Source organism: Scyliorhinus torazame, chromosome 16 (assembly GCF_047496885.1).
Source record: "Scyliorhinus torazame isolate Kashiwa2021f chromosome 16, sScyTor2.1, whole genome shotgun sequence".
Lineage (NCBI taxonomy): Eukaryota > Metazoa > Chordata > Chondrichthyes > Carcharhiniformes > Scyliorhinidae > Scyliorhinus > Scyliorhinus torazame.
Genome location: NC_092722.1, coordinates 74,527,960 through 74,545,911, shown reverse-complemented (window position 1 = coordinate 74,545,911; position 17,952 = coordinate 74,527,960). Strand labels below are relative to the sequence as shown.

Here is a 17,952-nt window from a genome sequence, read left to right as displayed (position 1 = left end):
GGGGCTCGGTGTTTTGGGGGCTCAGTGTGCTCGGGGTTCAGTGTTTTGGGGGCTCGGTGTTTTGGGGGCTCAGTGTTTTGGGGGCTCAGTGTTTTGGGGGCTCAGTGTTTTGGGGGCTCGTGTGTTAGGGGCTCAGTGTTTTGGGGGCTCAGTATGTTCGGGGCTCAGTGTTTTGGGGGCTCAGTGTGTTAGGGGCTCAGTGTTTTGGGTGGCTCGGTGTTTTGGGGGCTCCCTGTTTTGGGGGCTCAGTGTTTTGGGGGCTCGGTGTTTTGGGTGATCACTGTTTTGGGGGCTCAGTGTTTTGGGGGCTTAGTGTTTTGGGGGCTCAGTGTGTTCGGGGCTCAGTGTGTTCGGGGCTCAGTGTTTTGGGGGCTCGGTGTTTTAAGGGCATTTGTTTTGGGGGCTCAGTGTTTTGGGGGCTCGATGTTTTGGGGGCTCAGTGTGTTCGGGGCTCAGTGTTTTGGGGGCTCAGTGTTTTGGGGGCTCGATGTTTTGGGGGCTCAGTGTGTTCGGGGCTCAGTGTTTTGGGGGCTCGGTGTTTTAGGGGCATTTGTTTTGGGGGCTCAGTGTTTTGGGGGCTCGATGTTTTGGGGGCTCAGTGTGTTCGGGGCTCAGTGTTTTGCGGGCTCAGTGTTTTGGGGGCTCGATGTTTTGGGGGCTCAGTGTGTTCGGGGCTCAGTGTTTTGGGGGCTCAGTGTTTTGGGGGCTCGGTGTTTTGGGGGCTCAGTGTGTTCGGGGCTCAGTGTGTTCGGGGCTCAGTGTTTTGGGGGCTCAGTGTGTTCGTGGCTCAGTGTGTTCGGGGCTCAGTGTTTTTGGGGGCTCAGTGTGTTCGGGGCTCAGTGTTTTGGGGGCTCGGTGTTTTGGGGGCTCAGTGTGTTCGGGGCTCAGTGTTTTGTGGGCTCAGTGTGTTCGGGGCTCAGTGTTTTGGGGGCTCGGTGTTTTAGGGACATTTGTTTTGGGGGCTCAGTGTTTTGGGGGCTCAGTGTTTTGGGGGCTCAGTGTGTTCGGGGCTCAGTGTTTTGGGGGCTCGATCTTTTGGGGGCTCAGTGTGTTCGGAGCTCAGTGTTTTGGGGGCTCAGTGTGTTAGGGGCTCAGTGTTTTGGGGGCTCGGTGTTTTGGGGGCTCACTGTTTTGGGGGCTCAGTGTTTTGGGGGCTCAGTGTGTTAGGGGCTCAGTGTTTTGGGGGCTCGGTGTTTTGGGGGCTCAGTGTTTTGGAGGCTCAGTGTTTTAGTGGGCTCAGTGTGTTCGGGGCTCAGTGTTTTGGTGGCTCAGTGTGTTCAGGGCTCGTTGTTTTGGGGGCTCAGTGTTTTGGGGGCTCAGTGTTTTGGGGGCTCAGTGTGTTCGGGGCTCAGTGTTTTGGGGAATCAGTGTGTTCAGGGCTCGGTGTTTTGGGGGCTCAGTGTTTTGGGGGCTCAGTGTTTTGGGGGCTCGGTGTTTTGTGGGCTCAGTGTGTTCGGGGCTCAGTGTTTTGGGGGCTCAGTGTTTTGTGGGCTCGGGGTTTTGGGGGCTCGGTGTTTTGGGGGCTCAGTGTTTTGGGGGCTCAGTGTGTTCGGGGCTCAGTGTTTTGGTGACTCAGTGTGTTCAGGGCTCGGTGTTTTGGGGGCTCAGTGTTTTGGGGGCTCAGTGTGCTCGGGGCTCAGTGTTTTGGTGGTTCAGTGTGTTCAGGGCTCGGTGTTTTGGGGGCTCAGTGTTATGGAGGCTCAGTGTGTTCGGGGCTCAGTGTTTTAGGGGCATTTGTTTTGGGGGCTCAGTGTTTTGGGGGCTCAGTGTTTTGGGGACTCAGTGTGTTCGGGGCTCAGTGTTTTGTGGGCTCGATGTTTAGGGGGCTCAGTGTGTTCGGGGCTCAGTGTTTTGGGGGCTCGATGTTTTGAGGTCTCAGTGTGTTCGGGGCTCAGTGTTTTGGGGGCTCAGTATGTTCGGGGCTCAGTGTTTTTGGGGCTCAGTGTGTCAGGGGCTCAGTGTTTTGGGGGCTCTGTGTTTTGGGGGCTCCCTGTTTTGGGGGCTCAGTGTTTTGGGGGCTCGGTGTTTTGGGGGCTCACTGTTTTGGGGGCTCAGTGTTTTGGGGGCTCAGTGTTGTGGGGGCTCAGTGTGTTCGGGGCTCAGTGTGTTCGGGGCTCAGTGTGTTCGGGGTTCAGTGTTTTGGGGGCTCGGTGTTTTAGGGGCATTGTTTTGGGGGCTCAGTGTTTTGGGGGCTCGATGTTTTGGGGGCTCAGTGTGTTCGGGGCTCAGTGTTTTGGGGGCTCGGTGTTTTAGGGGCATTTGTTTTTGGGGCTCAGTGTTTTGGGGACTCGATGTTTTGGGGGCTCAGTGTTTTGGGGAAACAGTGTGTTCAGGGCTCGGTGTTTTGGGGGCTCAGTGTTTTGGGGGCTCAGTGTGTTCGGGGCTCAGTGTTTTGGGTGCTCAGTGATTTGGGGGCTCGGTGTTTTGGGGGCTCGGTGTTTTGGGGGCTCAGTGTTTTGAGGGCTCACTGTGTTCGGGGCTCAGTGTTTAGGTGGCTCAGTGTGTTCAGGGCTCGGTGTTTTGGGGGCTCAGTGTTTTGGGGGCTCAGTGTGTTCGGGGCTCAGTGTTTTGGTGGCTCAGTGTGTTCAGGGCTCGGTGTTTTGGGGGCTCAGTGTTTTGGAGGCTCAGTGTGTTCGGGGCTCAGTGTTTTGGGGGCTCGGTGTTTTGGGGGCTGAGTGTTTTGGGGGCTCAGTGTTTTGGGGGCTCAGTGTGTTCGGGGTTGTGTGTTTTGGGGGCTCGGTGTTTTAGGGGCATTTGTTTTGGGGGCTCAGTGTTTTGGGGGCTCAGTGTTTTGGCGGCTCTGTGTGTTCGGGGCTCAGTGTTTTGGGGCTCGATGTTTTGGGGGCTCAGTGTGTTCGGGGCTCAGTGTTTTGGGGGCTCAGTGTGTTCGGGGCACAGTGTTTTGGGGGCTCAGAGTGTTAGGGGCTCAGTGTTCTGGGGGCTCCGTGTTTTGGGGGCTCACTGTTTTGGGGGCTCAGTGTTTTGGGGGCTCGGTGTTTTGGGGGCTCACTGTTTTGGGGGCTCAGTGTTTTGGGGGCTCAGTGTGTTCGGGGCTCAGTGTTTTGGGGAATCAGTGTGTTCAGGGCTCAGTGTTTTGGGGGCTCAGTGTTTTGGTGGCTCAGTGTGTTCAGGGCTCAGTGTTTTGGTGGCTGAGTGTTTTGGGGGCTCAGTGTGTTCGGGGCTCAGTGTTTTGGGGGCTCGGTGTTTTGGGGGCTCAGTGTGCTCGGGGTTCAGTGTTTTGGGGGCTCGGTGTTTTGGGGGCTCAGTGTTTTGGGGGCTCAGTGTTTTGGGGGCTCAGTGTGTTAGGGGCTCAGTGTTTTGGGGGCTCAGTATGTTCGGGGCTCAGTGTTTTGGGGGCTCAGTGTGTTAGGGGCTCAGTGTTTTGGGTGGCTCGGTGTTTTGGGGGCTCCCTGTTTTGGGGGCTCAGTGTTTTGGGGGCTCGGTGTTTTGGGTGATCACTGTTTTGGGGGCTCAGTGTTTTGGGGGCTCAGTGTGTTCGGGGCTCAGTGTGTTCGGGGCTCAGTGTTTTGGGGGCTCGGTGTTTTAAGGGCATTTGTTTTGGGGGCTCAGTGTTTTGGGGGCTCGATGTTTTGGGGGCTCAGTGTGTTCGGGGCTCAGTGTTTTGGGGGCTCAGTGTTTTGGGGGCTCGATGTTTTGGGGGCTCAGTGTGTTCGGGGCTCAGTGTTTTGGGGGCTCGGTGTTTTAGGGGCATTTGTTTTGGGGGCTCAGTGTTTTGGGGGCTCGATGTTTTGGGGGCTCAGTGTGTTCGGGGCTCAGTGTTTTGGGGGCTCAGTGTTTTGGGGGCTCGATGTTTTGGGGGCTCAGTGTGTTCGGGGCTCAGAGTTTTGGGGGCTCAGTGTTTTGGGGGCTCGGTGTTTTGGGGGCTCAGTGTGTTCGGGGCTCAGTGTGTTCGGGGCTCAGTGTTTTGGGGGCTCAGTGTGTTCGTGGCTCAGTGTGTTCGGGGCTCAGTGTTTTGGGGGCTCAGTGTGTTCGGGGCTCAGTGTTTTGGGGGCTCGGTGTTTTGGGGGCTCAGTGTGCTCGGGGTTCTGTGTTTTGGGGGCTCGGTGTTTTGGGGGCTCAGTGTTTTGGGGGCTCAGTGTTTTGGGGGCTCAGTGTTTTGGGGGCTCGTGTGTTAGGGGCTCAGTGTTTTGGGGGCTCAGTATGTTCGTGGCTCAGTGTTTTGGGGGCTCAGTGTGTTAGGGGCTCAGTGTTTTGGGTGGCTCGTTGTTTTGGGGGCTCCCTGTTTTGGGGGCTCAGTGTTTTGGGGGCTCGGTGTTTTGGGTGATCACTGTTTTGGGGGCTCAGTGTTTTGGGGGCTTAGTGTTTTGGGGGCTCAGTGTGTTCGGGGCTCAGTGTGTTCGGGGCTCAGTGTTTTGGGGGCTCGGTGTTTTAAGGGCATTTGTTTTGGGGGCTCAGTGTTTTGGGGGCTCGATGTTTTGGGGGCTCAGTGTGTTCGGGGCTCAGTGTTTTGGGGGCTCAGTGTTTTGGGGGCTCGATGTTTTGGGGGCTCAGTGTGTTCGGGGCTCAGTGTTTTGGGGGCTCGGTGTTTTAGGGGCATTTGTTTTGGGGGCTCAGTGTTTTGGGGGCTCGATGTTTTGGGGGCTCAGTGTGTTCGGGGCTCAGTGTTTTGGGGGCTCAGTGTTTTGGGGGCTCGATGTTTTGGGGGCTCAGTGTGTTCGGGGCTCAGTGTTTTGGGGGCTCAGTGTTTTGGGGGCTCGGTGTTTTGGGGGCTCAGTGTGTTCGGGGCTCAGTGTGTTCGGGGCTCAGTGTTTTGGGGGCTCAGTGTGTTCGTGGCTCAGTGTGTTCGGGGCTCAGTGTTTTGGGGGCTCAGTGTGTTCGGGGCTCAGTGTTTTGGGGGCTCGGTGTTTTGGGGGCTCAGTGTGTTCGGGGCTCAGTGTTTTGTGGGCTCAGTGTGTTCGGGGCTCAGTGTTTTGGGGGCTCGGTGTTTTAGGGACATTTGTTTTGGGGGCTCAGTGTTTTGGGGGCTCAGTGTTTTGGGGGCTCAGTGTGTTCGGGGCTCAGTGTTTTGGGGGCTCGATCTTTTGGGGGCTCAGTGTGTTCGGAGCTCAGTGTTTTGGGGGCTCAGTGTGTTAGGGGCTCAGTGTTTTGGGGGCTCGGTGTTTTGGGGGCTCACTGTTTTGGGGGCTCAGTGTTTTGGGGGCTCAGTGTGTTAGGGGCTCAGTGTTTTGGGGGCTCGGTGTTTTGGGGGCTCAGTGTTTTGGAGGCTCAGTGTTTTAGTGGGCTCAGTGTGTTCGGGGCTCAGTGTTTTGGTGGCTCAGTGTGTTCAGGGCTCGTTGTTTTGGGGGCTCAGTGTTTTGGGGGCTCAGTGTTTTGGGGGCTCAGTGTGTTCGGGGCTCAGTGTTTTGGGGAATCAGTGTGTTCAGGGCTCGGTGTTTTGGGGGCTCAGTGTTTTGGGGGCTCAGTGTTTTGGGGGCTCGGTGTTTTGTGGGCTCAGTGTGTTCGGGGCTCAGTGTTTTGGGGGCTCAGTGTTTTGGGGGCTCGGGGTTTTGGGGGCTCGGTGTTTTGGGGGCTCAGTGTTTTGGGGGCTCAGTGTGTTCGGGGCTCAGTGTTTTGGTGACTCAGTGTGTTCAGGGCTCGGTGTTTTGGGGGCTCAGTGTTTTGGGGGCTCAGTGTGCTCGGGGCTCAGTGTTTTGGTGGTTCAGTGTGTTCAGGGCTCGGTGTTTTGGGGGCTCGGTGTTTTGGGGGCTCAGTGTTTTGGAGGCTCAGTGTTTTAGTGGGCTCAGTGTGTTCGGGGCTCAGTGTTTTGGTGGCTCAGTGTGTTCAGGGCTCGTTGTTTTGGGGGCTCAGTGTTTTGGGGGCTCAGTGTTTTGGGGGCTCAGTGTGTTCGGGGCTCAGTGTTTTGGGGAATCAGTGTGTTCAGGGCTCGGTGTTTTGGGGGCTCAGTGTTTTGGGGGCTCAGTGTTTTGGGGGCTCGGTGTTTTGTGGGCTCAGTGTGTTCGGGGCTCAGTGTTTTGGGGGCTCAGTGTTTTGGGGGCTCGGGGTTTTGGGGGCTCGGTGTTTTGGGGGCTCAGTGTTTTGGGGGCTCAGTGTGTTCGGGGCTCAGTGTTTTGGTGACTCAGTGTGTTCAGGGCTCGGTGTTTTGGGGGCTCAGTGTTTTGGGGGCTCAGTGTGCTCGGGGCTCAGTGTTTTGGTGGTTCAGTGTGTTCAGGGCTCGGTGTTTTGGGGGCTCAGTGTTATGGAGGCTCAGTGTGTTCGGGGCTCAGTGTTTTAGGGGCATTTGTTTTGGGGGCTCAGTGTTTTGGGGGCTCAGTGTTTTGGGGACTCAGTCTGTTCGGGGCTCAGTGTTTTGTGGGCTCGATGTTTAGGGGGCTCAGTGTGTTCGGGGCTCAGTGTTTTGGGGGCTCGATGTTTTGAGGTCTCAGTGTGTTCGGGGCTCAGTGTTTTGGGGGCTCAGTATGTTCGGGGCTCAGTGTTTTTGGGGCTCAGTGTGTCAGGGGCTCAGTGTTTTGGGGGCTCTGTGTTTTGGGGGCTCCCTGTTTTGGGGGCTCAGTGTTTTGGGGGCTCGGTGTTTTGGGGGCTCACTGTTTTGGGGGCTCAGTGTTGTGGGGGCTCAGTGTGTTCGGGGCTCAGTGTGTTCGGGGCTCAGTGTGTTCGGGGTTCAGTGTTTTGGGGGCTCGGTGTTTTAGGGGCATTTGTTTTGGGGGCTCAGTGTTTTGGGGGCTCGATGTTTTGGGGGCTCAGTGTGTTCGGGGCTCAGTGTTTTGGGGGCTCGGTGTTTTAGGGGCATTTGTTTTTGGGGCTCAGTGTTTTGGGGACTCGATGTTTTGGGGGCTCAGTGTTTTGGGGAAACAGTGTGTTCAGGGCTCGGTGTTTTGGGGGCTCAGTGTTTTGGGGGCTCAGTGTGTTCGGGGCTCAGTGTTTTGGGTGCTCAGTGATTTGGGGGCTCGGTGTTTTGGGGGCTCGGTGTTTTGGGGGCTCAGTGTTTTGAGGGCTCAGTGTGTTCGGGGCTCAGTGTTTAGGTGGCTCAGTGTGTTCAGGGCTCGGTGTTTTGGGGGCTCAGTGTTTTGGGGGCTCAGTGTTTTGGGGGCTCAGTGTGTTCGGGGCTCAGTGTTTTGGTGGCTCAGTGTGTTCAGGGCTCGGTGTTTTGGGGGCTCAGTGTTTTGGAGGCTCAGTGTGTTCGGGGCTCAGTGTTTTGGGGGCTCGGTGTTTTGGGGGCTTAGTGTTTTGGGGGCTCAGTGTTTTGGGGGCTCAGTGTGTTCGGGGTTGTGTGTTTTGGGGGCTCGGTGTTTTAGGGGCATTTGTTTTGGGGGCTCAGTGTTTTGGGGGCTCAGTGTTTTGGCGGCTCTGTGTGTTCGGGGCTCAGTGTTTTGGGGCTCGATGTTTTGGGGGCTCAGTGTGTTCGGGGCTCAGTGTTTTGGGGGCTCAGTGTGTTCGGGGCACAGTGTTTTGGGGGCTCAGAGTGTTAGGGGCTCAGTGTTCTGGGGGCTCCGTGTTTTGGGGGCTCACTGTTTTGGGGGCTCAGTGTTTTGGGGGCTCGGTGTTTTGGGGGCTCACTGTTTTGGGGGCTCAGTGTTTTGGGGGCTCAGTGTTTTGGGGGCTCAGTGTGTTCGGGGCTCAGTGTTTTGGGGAATCAGTGTGTTCAGGCCTCAGTGTTTTTTGGGGGCTCAGTGTGTTCGGGGCTCAGTGTTTTGGGGGCTCAGTGTGTTAGGGGCTCAGTGTTTTGGGGGCTCGGTGTTTTGGGGGCTCACTGTTTTGGGGGCTCAGTGTTTTGGGGGCTCGGTGTTTTGGGGGCTCATTGTTTTGGGGGCTCAGTGTTTTGGGGGCTCAGTGTTTTGGGGGCTCAGTGTGTTCGGGGCTCAGTGTTTTGGTGGCTCAATGTGTTCGGGGCTCAGTGTTTTGGGGGCTCAGTGTTTTGGTGGCTCAGAGTGTTCAGGGCTCAGTTTTTTGGCGGCTTAGTGTTTTGGTGGCTGAGTGTTTTGGGGGCTCAGTGTGTTCGGGGCTCAGTGTTTTGGGGGCTCGGTGTTTTGGGGGCTCAGTGTGCTCGGGGTTCAGTGTTTTGGGGGCTCGGTGTTTTGGGGGCTCAGTGTTTTGGGGGCTCAGTGTTTTGGGGGCTCAGTGTTTTGGGGGCTCAGTGTGTTAGGGGCTCAGTGTTTTGGGGGCTCAGTATGTTCGGGGCTCAGTGTTTTGGGGGCTCAGTGTGTTAGGGGCTCAGTGTTTTGGGTGGCTCGGTGTTTTGGGGGATCCCTGTTTTGGGGGCTCAGTGTTCTGGGGCTCGGTGTTTTGGGTGATCACTGTTTTGGGGGCTCAGTGTTTTGGGGGCTCAGTGTTTTGGGGGCTCAGTGTGTTCGGGGCTCAGTGTGTTCGGGGCTCAGTGTTTTGGGGGCTCGGTGTTTTAGGGGCATTTGTTTTGGGGGCTCAGTGTTTTGGGGGCTCGATGTTTTGGGGGCTCAGTGGGTTCGGGGCTCAGTGTTTTGGGGGCTCAGTGTTTTGGGGGCTCGATGTTTTGGGGGCTCTGTGTGTTCGTGGCTCAGTGTTTTGGGGGCTCGGTGTTTTAGGGGCATTTGTTTTGGGGGCTCAGTGTTTTGTGGGCTCAGTGTGTTCGGGGCTCAGTGTTTTGGGGGCTCGGTGTTTTAGGGACATTTGTTTTGGGGGCTCAGTGTTTTGGGGGCTGAGTGTTTTGGGGGCTCAGTGTGTTCGGGGCTCAGTGTTTTGGGGGCTCGATCTTTTGGGGGCTCAGTGTGCTCGGAGCTCAGTGTTTTGGGGGCTCAGTGTGTTAGGGGCTCAGTGTTTTGGGGGCTCGGTGTTTTGGGGGCTCACTGTTTTGGGGGCTCAGTGTTTTGGGGGCTCAGTGTGTTTGGGGCTCAGTGTTTTGGGGGCTCGGTGTTTTGGGGGCTCAGTGTTTTGGAGGCTCAGTGTTTTAGTGGGCTCAGTGTGTTCGGGGCTCAGTGTTTTGGTGGCTCAGTGTGTTCAGGGCTCGTTGTTTTGGGGGCTCAGTGTTTTGGGGGCTCAGTGTTTTGGGGGCTCAGTGTGTTCGGGGCTCAGTGTTTTGGGGAATCAGTGTGTTCAGGGCTCGGTGTTTTGGGGGCTCAGTGTTTTGGGGGCTCAGTGTTTTGGGGGCTCGGTGTTTTGTGGGCTCAGCGTGTTCGGGGCTCAGTGTTTTGGGGGCTCAGTGTTTTGGGGGCTCGGGGTTTTGGGGGCTCGGTGTTTTGGGGGCTCAGTGTTTTGGGGGCTCAGTGTGTTCGGGGCTCAGTGTTTTGGTGACTCAGTGTGTTCAGGGCTCGGTGTTTTGGGGGCTCAGTGTTTTGGGGGCTCAGTGTTTTGGGGGCTCAGTGTGCTCGGGGCTCAGTGTTTTGGTGGTTCAGTGTGTTCAGGGCTCGGTGTTTTGGGGGCTCAGTGTTATGGAGGCTCAGTGTGTTCGGGGCTCAGTGTTTTGGGGGCTCAGTGTTTTGGGGGCTTAGTGTTTTGGGGGCTCAGTGTTTTGGGGGCTCAGTGTGTTCGGGGCTCAGTGTTTTGGGGGCTCGGTGTTTGAGGGGCATTTGTTTTGGGGGCTCAGTGTTTTGGGGGCTCAGTGTTTTGGGGACTCAGTGTGTTCGGGGCTCAGTGTTTTGTGGGCTCGATGTTTCGGGGGCTCAGTGTGTTCGGGGCTCAGTGTTTTGGGGGCTCGATGATTTGAGGTCTCAGTGTGTTCGGGGCTCAGTGTTTTGGGGGCTCAGTATGTTCGGGGCTCAGTGTTTTTGGGGCTCAGTGTGTCAGGGGCTCAGTGTTTTGGGGGCTCTGTGTTTTGGGGGCTCCCTGTTTTGGGGGCTCAGTGTTTTGGGGGCTCGGTGTTTTGGGGGCTCACTGTTTTGGGGGCTCAGTGTTTTGGGGGCTCAGTGTTTTGGGGGCTCAGTGTGTTCGGGGCTCAGTGTGTTCGGGGCTCAGTGTGTTCGGGGCTCAGTGTTTTGGGGGCTCGGTGTTTTAGGGGCATTTGTTTTGGGGGCTCAGTGTTTTGGGGGCTCGATGTTTTGGGGGCTCAGTGTGTTCGGGGCTCAGTGTTTTGGGGGCTCGGTGTTTTAGGGGCATTTGTTTTGGGGGCTCAGTGTTTTGGGGACTCGATGTTTTGGGGGCTCAGTGTTTTGGGGGCTCAGTGTTTTGGGGGCTCGGTGTTTTGGGGGCTCAGTGTGTTCGAGGCTCAGTGTGTTCGGGGCTCAGTGTTTTGGGGGCTCAGTGTTTTGGGGGCTCAGTGTGTTCGGGGCTCAGTGTGTTCGGGGCTCAGTGTTTTGGGGGCTCAGTGTGTTCGGGGCTCAGTGTTTTGGGGGCTCGGTGTTTTGGGGGCTCAGTGTGTTCGGGGCTCATTGTGTTCGCGGCTCAGTGTTTTGGGGGCTCAGTGTGTTCGGGGCTCAGTGTGTTCGGGCCTCAGTGTTTTGGTGGCTCAGTGTTTTCGGGGCTCAGTGTGTTCGGGGTTCAGTGCTTTGGGGGCTCAGTGTGTTCGGGGCTCAGTGTTTTGGGGGCTCGGTGTTTTGGGGGCTCAGTGTGTTCGGGGCTCTGTGTGTTCGGGGCTCAGTGTTTTGGGGGCTCAGTGTGTTCGGGGCTCAGTGTTTTGGGGGCTCGGTGTTTTGGGGGCTCAGTGTGTTCGGGGCTCAGTGTGTTCGGGGCTCAGTGTGTTCGGGGCTCAGTGTTTTGGGGGCTCAGTGTTTTTGAAATTCTGTGTTTAGAGGTTCGGCGCCTTTGGGGTTCACTATTTTTGAGGCTTTGTTTTTGAGGTCAGTGCTTTTGGGGTTCAGTGTTTTATGGGACTGTGTTTTTGGGGATTCAGTGTTTGTGGCATTCAATGTTTTGGGGATTCAATGTTTTTCAGGGTTCAGTGTTTTGGGGAGTTTGGTGTTTTTGTGGTTCAATTTATTTCAGGTTTTGGTGTTTTTTTGGGGTCCAGTGTTTTTGTAGTTCTGTGTTTTCGGGTTCAGTGTTTTTGGGTTCAGTGTTTTGCAAGTTCACTGTTTTTCGGGGTTGTGTTTCTTGGTGTTGTGATTTGGGGTTTCAGTGTTTTGGGGGTTCAGTGTTTTGGAGGTTCTGTTTTTTGAGGATGCACTTTTGAGATTCAGAGATTTTGGTGTCCAGAGATTTTGGGGTTGTTTTTTTGGGGGGTTGTGTTTTTGGGGTTCAGTGTTTGTGGATTCAGTGTTTTGGGGGTTCTGTATTTTTCAGGGTTCAGTGTTTTGGGAGCTCTGTGTTTTGGAGGTTCGGTGCTGATGGGGGGTTGGTGTTTTGGGGGTTCAGTGTTTTGGGGTTCAGTGTTTGTGGGTTCAGTGTTTTGGGGGTTCTGTATTTTTCAGGGTTCAGTGTTTTGGGAGCTCTGTGTTTTGGAGGTTCGGTGCTGATGGGGGGTTGGTGTTTTGGGGGTTCAGTGTTTTTCAAGCTCAGTGTTTTCCAAGTTCAGTGGTTTTTTTGGGTTACTCTGGACCAGACTCTCTTACCTCATGAGAAGTCTGAATATTTCCTGACCTTCCATCAGCTCACATTTGACCGACAGGAGCAACTTTCCCAGTGACACGTCAATGGCATAAAAATTATAGTGTTCCTGGAAAAAAATAGGGAAGACTGAGAGACAGAGGGATAAGAGAGAAAGAGAAACAGAGAGGGAGAGGGAGAGAAGGTAGCAAGGGAGAGAGAGGCAGAGAGAGAGGGGCAGAGGGAGAGAGACAGAGAGGGAGAGACAGAAACTGAGAGAGAGACAGAGAGGGAGAGACAGAGGTTGAGAGAGAGAGAGAGACAGAGGTGTGATTTAACCAAAAGCCTAATTTTGGGTGAGTTTGGTGCGGTGTTTCTCGCCAGCGGTTTGGGTGAGATCCACACCGACATTTACCCACACTTTGGTCGGAATTTTCAGGCAATTGCAAATCACTTTTCCCGCCATCAGCGCAGCACTGATAGCTGAGGCCGCATATAGTCCCATTTTCTACACTGGGACGCATGTAGTGAGGTCCCAAAGCAATCCCCAACACCCCCTCCCAGCCCAAACACACTTTGGGAGGGTCCCTGCTTCCCCCCCCCCCCCAACAGGGCACCCGAGGCTCGATTCCATCGTGCACAAAAAATACCACCTGGGCACCTTGGCAGTGCCAGGCTGCCCAGGTGGCACCACCAATGCCAGGGAACCACATTACCCAAAGGGCTTGCAGGGGGTCTTCAATCCCCTGGGAGACCCCCATGAATGCCATTCCGTCTGGTCCCCATCTGTGGAGACCAGTAGTGAGCTGCGCTTGCCCGAGCTCTCTGAGGCAAAGGGGATGAATTCCAAAACCTCAGGTACATCAGGAATCTGCACATTAGAGTGAGACTAGCTTTTATCGGTCACACTGTGCCACGGAGAACTGCTTTTCAGGTGAAGCATGGGCATTGGATCGCGCCCTTTTCAGCAATGGGGAGCTGAGCTCGCTGGTGAGACCCGCTCCTCAGAGATCGGGCCGCCATTTTGAAAGGGTACTGTTATGGGCGAGGCGTTTTCAGAACCCCAAAATGTATCATGGAGTTCAACCAACCTCACCCTTTAATGTATTGTTGCTTTTCCTAGCACACGGCTTGTTCCCTAGGAGTGGGATTACAATTATGGACACATGGGTTTTTAAACACAAAACACTGTTTATTCCATGAACTCAACTTAACATCTTAAATAAACATTGGATCTCTTAACACTCCTTACTTCAAAGATAACTCAGAAAATATTGCAACAGTAAATAATTCCTCAAAATGTTCCTTCAAACTTCCAAGAGACTTAACATCTTTAAACAGAATCACATCAGGTTAAAGGCTTTACTATTATGAGTTTAAAACACCCAAATGATTCAGAGATAGTCTTTCATGGCAGAGATCCAGCTCACTGCAAACACAGACACTCCCAAGCTCTTTTCAAACTGAAACTTAAAACTGCAAAATGGCTGATCAAAAGCCCAGCTACACCCACACTCTGACATCACTGTTTTCTTAAAGGTACATTGCTTAAACAGCCATGTCTTAAAGGTACTCTGACATGACACCTCCCGCCAAGAAAAAAAAATAAACCATCAACTTCAAGATGGTTTCATTTTCCACTTTTGCACCATCCACTAAGAAATGTACACAGTAAATAGACCTTTTCGTTTTTCAAAAAAAACAACACCCGCAAACAGGTATAACAATATAGTCCATTTTTCTTTGTTCTTCTTTCTCCAACCGAAATCCTTCTCGATTGACAGTCTATTTGAACAAGACAGTCTCTGCACGATCCATCCATCCCTCTACTCCTCGGCATTTCTCTTCAGAATCAGATAATTTAGTTCAATCTGACCACAGAGTCCCTTGCGATTCTCCAATACAGCAGCATTGGTGATCACAGCTTTCAGGCAGTCAAATGCCTGTTGAAAGTCCGCTGTCCATTTAAATTTTTGATGTTTCTTTAGCAAGTCCATCAGTGGAGTAATCACGCTACAAAACTTTTGCACAAATGATCGATCAAACCCACTCATGCTAAGAAATCGTATTATTTCCCTTCGTCTTGAGGGTATCGGAAACTCTGCAAGGAAAGCGATTCGGCTTTCTCCAAATTCACTTTCGGCTAGGTTCATCACCAAACCCGCCTCCTGAAGTCGATCGAAGAACTCTATACGATGTTTTAAATGTTCTTTCCATGTCTGGAAGTTGGAAATAAAAACAGATTGTCCCACTTTCTCAATGCAATCCTTCAAACGTGGGATAGGATAAGAGTCCGTTCTTGTAACTGCATTCACCTTTCGATAGTCCACACGCAACCGTTGGGTATCGTCTGGTTTCGGTACCATCACTATGGGTGAGCTCCATTGGCTGCAACCCACTTCAATTATGCCATTCTTCAGCATATTCTCAATCTCTCTGTTAACCTGTGCCAATTTTAAAGGATTAAGTCTATATGGATGTTGTTTGATAGGAACAGCATTTCCTACATCAACATCATGTATAGCCATTTTAGTACTTCCCAATTTATCTCGACAAACTTGCCCATGTGATATCAATAACTCTTTCAGGTCAGTTTGTTTTTCCTCTGGAAGGTAACTTAACAATTCATCCCAATGTTTAAGAACATCCTCATTTCCAATTTAATTTGAGGTATGTCAAATTCACAGTCATCTGGATTTGGTTTGTCACTTTGTGTTAGAATCATTAAAACCTTTTCAAAGTACCTTTTAAGCATATTCACATGACACACTCGGTGAGTCTTCCTTCTATCTGGTGTTTTTACCTCATAATTCACCTCACTTAATTTCCTTTCAATCTGATACGGTCCACAAAACCTAGCTTTTAAAGGCTCACCGACCACTGATACGAACACTAAAACTTTATCCCCACTGGCAAAACTACGAACTTTGGATTTCTTGTCCGCTATCCGTTTCATCACATTTTGTGCAACTTTCAAATGTTGTCTAGCCAATTCACCTGCTCTATTTAATCGTTCCCTAAAATTTGACACGTAATTCAATAGTGTAATTTACGATTTCTCACTCACCAATTTTTCCTTAATCAATTTAAGTGGTCTTACCTCATGACCAAAAATTAGTTCAAAGGACTAAATTTGGTAGACTCATTAGGTGCATCCCTAATTGCAAACAATACGAATGGAATTCCTTTATCCCAATCCTCTGGATAATCTTGACAATACGCCCTCAACATTGTCTTTAATGTCTGATGCCACTTTTCTAACGCTCCCTGTGATTCTGGATGGTACGTAGTTGATTTAAAGTGTTTTATTCCGAAACTATCCATAACTTCTTTGAATAACTTTGAAGTAAAATTTGATCCTTGATCCGATTGAATTTCTGTGGATAGTCTATATCTAGTAAAGAATTCAAGTAACTCCTCCACAATCCTTATAGCTGTAATATTATGTACTGGAATGGCCTCTGGAAACCTAGTAGACCCATCCATTACAGTCAGAAGATATTGATTCCCACTTTTTGTTTTAGGGAGCGGTCCTACACAATTGATTAAGACCCTTGTAAAAGGTTCCTCAAATGCTGGAATGGGTATTAAGGGCATTGGTTTTATCACTGCTTGAAGTTTCCCTATCACTTGATATGTGTGACATGATTGACAAAATTTAACTACAGCTTTATGTATTCCAGGCCAATAAAAATGTTTCTGGATTTTAGCTTGAGTTTTCCTTAATCCCAAATGACCTCCCACTGGTACCTCATGTGCAACTCGCAACACCTCCTTTCTATACCCGACCGGCAATACTACTTGATGAACTTCTGCCCACTTTTCATCCGCCTGCATAAGTACAGGTCTCCATTTTCTCATCAAGACATCACTTTTACGGTAATAACACTCTGGTATACTCTCAGATTCCTCTTCCGTATATGCTTTCTGATTCATCCGTTTTATTTCTACATCTTTCTCTTGTAACTCCGCCAATTTTCCTGAGCTAAAAATATCCGCCTCATCCTCCACCTGTTCTTGTTCTTTTTCAACCATCTGATCAAAAATCGTTTCTGATAATTGCACTTCAACTTCATCTTCACTCTTTGATTTCTCCTCTTGTCTTAACCTGTGACTTTGCGACCTTGTTACGACACAATCCGGAAAAATCCCAGGATATTCATCCTTCAACACTTCAGTTGACTGATTTTCCACTGGCTTATCAACCACAGTAGGCATCACTCCCACCTGCGATCCAGCTATATCATTACCCAAGATAAACTGTATTCCTGGACAAGATCGTTTATCTATTACTCCTACTACCCCTTCTCCACTCTTCACTGGACTTTCCAACCTTACCTTATATAATGGAACACTACTCTTCTCACCCTGAATTCCACATATCACCACCTTTTCTGGCAACATTCTTCCCAAACTACATAATTCCTCATCTCTTACCATTAACGATTGACTAGCCCTTGTATCTCTTAAAATTGTGACTTCTTTACCTGCTCCTGCTGATACACATGAGTAAACTTTACCCACACAAGTAAATTCTTTAAAGATATCTGGCACCTTCTTAACAATTACTTCTTTAACAGGCTGTACAATCATTTGCACCTCCTTCGCTTCCCTTGGGCCTTTCTTTACCACTCTCACAAACCCCACTGTCTTATCCTGTTTTACCACATCAGCCTTCCCAGTGCTTTTCTTTAACCACCAACACTGTGACTTTACATGGCCTAGTATATTACAGTGAAAACATCTGAAACTTTTCATCTCTTTTCCACCCTCCTGGATTTCTTTTTTAATCTGAGTCACACTCTCTTTATTGTCTCCCATCAGATCACCTTTACCTTTATCACTTGAGTATTTCTCATGTCCCCAGTTTCTATCCCTCACCGGCTGAAACTGATGTCGGAAACCAATCTTTGATTTATGAACTAATTCATAATCATCTGCCATTTCCGCTGCTAATCTCGCAGTTTTAACCCTCTGTTCTTCCACATGAGTTCTCACTACATCAGGAATTGAATTTTTAAACTCCTCCAAAAGTATAATTTCTCTGAGAGCTTCATACGTTTGGTCTATTTTCAAATCCCTTATCCACCTATCAAAATTACTCTGTTTGAGCCTTTCAAACTCCTTGTATGTTTGACCAAATTCTTTCCTTAAATTTCTAAACCTTTGTCTGTAAGCTTCAGGCACTAGCTCATATGCACTTAAGCTGGATTTCTTCACCTCCTCATACGTTCCAGAAACCTCCTCCGGAAGTGATGCAAACACTTCACTAGCTCTACCTACCAGCTTTGTTTGAATCAGTAACATCCACATGTCCTGTGGCCATTTCATTTGTTTAGCTATCTTCTCAAATGAAATGAAAAAGGCTTCCACTTCCTTCTCGTCAAACCTTGGCAAAATAGATTCCCACCAAGCCTTCGACTATGACGCTCTTTCTCACTATCCTCATCACTATCCTCCAACTGTACGTTTCCCTTTACGTCTGCCAATTTTAACTGACTGTCATGTTTCATGGCCATTTTCTGACGTTCAAACTCCCTCTATTTATCTTTTTCCCTGATCTGTATCTCCCTTTCTTTTTCTTTTTGTTCTGCTCGGGCTATTCTTTCTTTTCTCCTTTTCTTTTTCCTCTCTCTCTCTTTATCTTTCTTTTTCCTCTCTCTCACTCTCGTATTCAAGCCGCTTTAATTCTTTCTCATGTTCCATTTGTTTAATTTGCATCTGAATTTTTGCCATTTCTAATGAGTCAAACTCTATCTCAGGCAACTTTAAATGCTTAACCACCGCCATAATTATCTCATCTTTTCGCATTTTGTCAGGTAATGTTAACTGCAATGTTCTTGCCAAATCTAACAGTCTGCTTTTCGTTTCTGTCCGTAAGGTACTACATGTGACATTCTCCACCCCCAAAAACTTCTGAGCCTCTGAAAGAGCCATTGTTCACAACACTCTCCCCACTTAAACTAACATACCACGCCGGAAAAGCAACAATCCTTCACTGTCTTTAAGTTCACAAAAGCCAATCCAATAGATAGACTTTTATCCCCCTCGAGCCCCCAATTGTTATGGGTGAGGCGTTTTCAGAACCCCAAAATGTATCATGGAGTTCAACCAACCTCACCCTCCCTAATGTATTTGTTGCTTTTCCTAGCACACGGCTTGTTCCCTCGGGATGGGATTACAATTATGGACACGTGGGTTTTTAAACACAAAACACTGTTTATTCCATGAACTCAACTTAACATCCTAAATAAACATTGGACCTCTTAACACCCCTTACTTCAAAGATAACTCAGAAAATATTGCAACAGTAAATAATTCCTCAAAATGTTCCTTCAAACTTCCAAGAGACTTAACACCTTTAAACAGAATCACATCAGGTTAAAGGCTTTACTATTATGAGTTTAAAACACCCAAATAAAGGTACACTCACATGACAGTACTCTGATCTCTAACTGAGCTTGAGGGGTCACCACACGTAGTACCCACAGGCAATGTCACCCCATGCACACATGGGCATTACCCTGTCATGTTCTTGTGCACTGGTCAGTAGGAATGATGCAC

The 17,952-nt window shown here is 50.6% G+C and overlaps 1 protein-coding gene across 3 annotated transcripts in view; it reads right to left on the bottom strand.

The window, feature by feature from the left end:
• LOC140392880 (rap1 GTPase-activating protein 1-like) overlaps positions 1 to 17,952 on the bottom strand; it is a 297,081-nt gene that overhangs the window by 71,143 nt on the left and 207,986 nt on the right. For all 3 annotated transcript variants that reach the window (XM_072478632.1, XM_072478634.1, XM_072478633.1), the window contains one exon: positions 11,415 to 11,518. In XM_072478632.1, the coding sequence (XP_072334733.1) occupies positions 11,415 to 11,518 (104 nt within the window). The remainder of the gene's footprint in view (positions 1 to 11,414; positions 11,519 to 17,952) is intronic.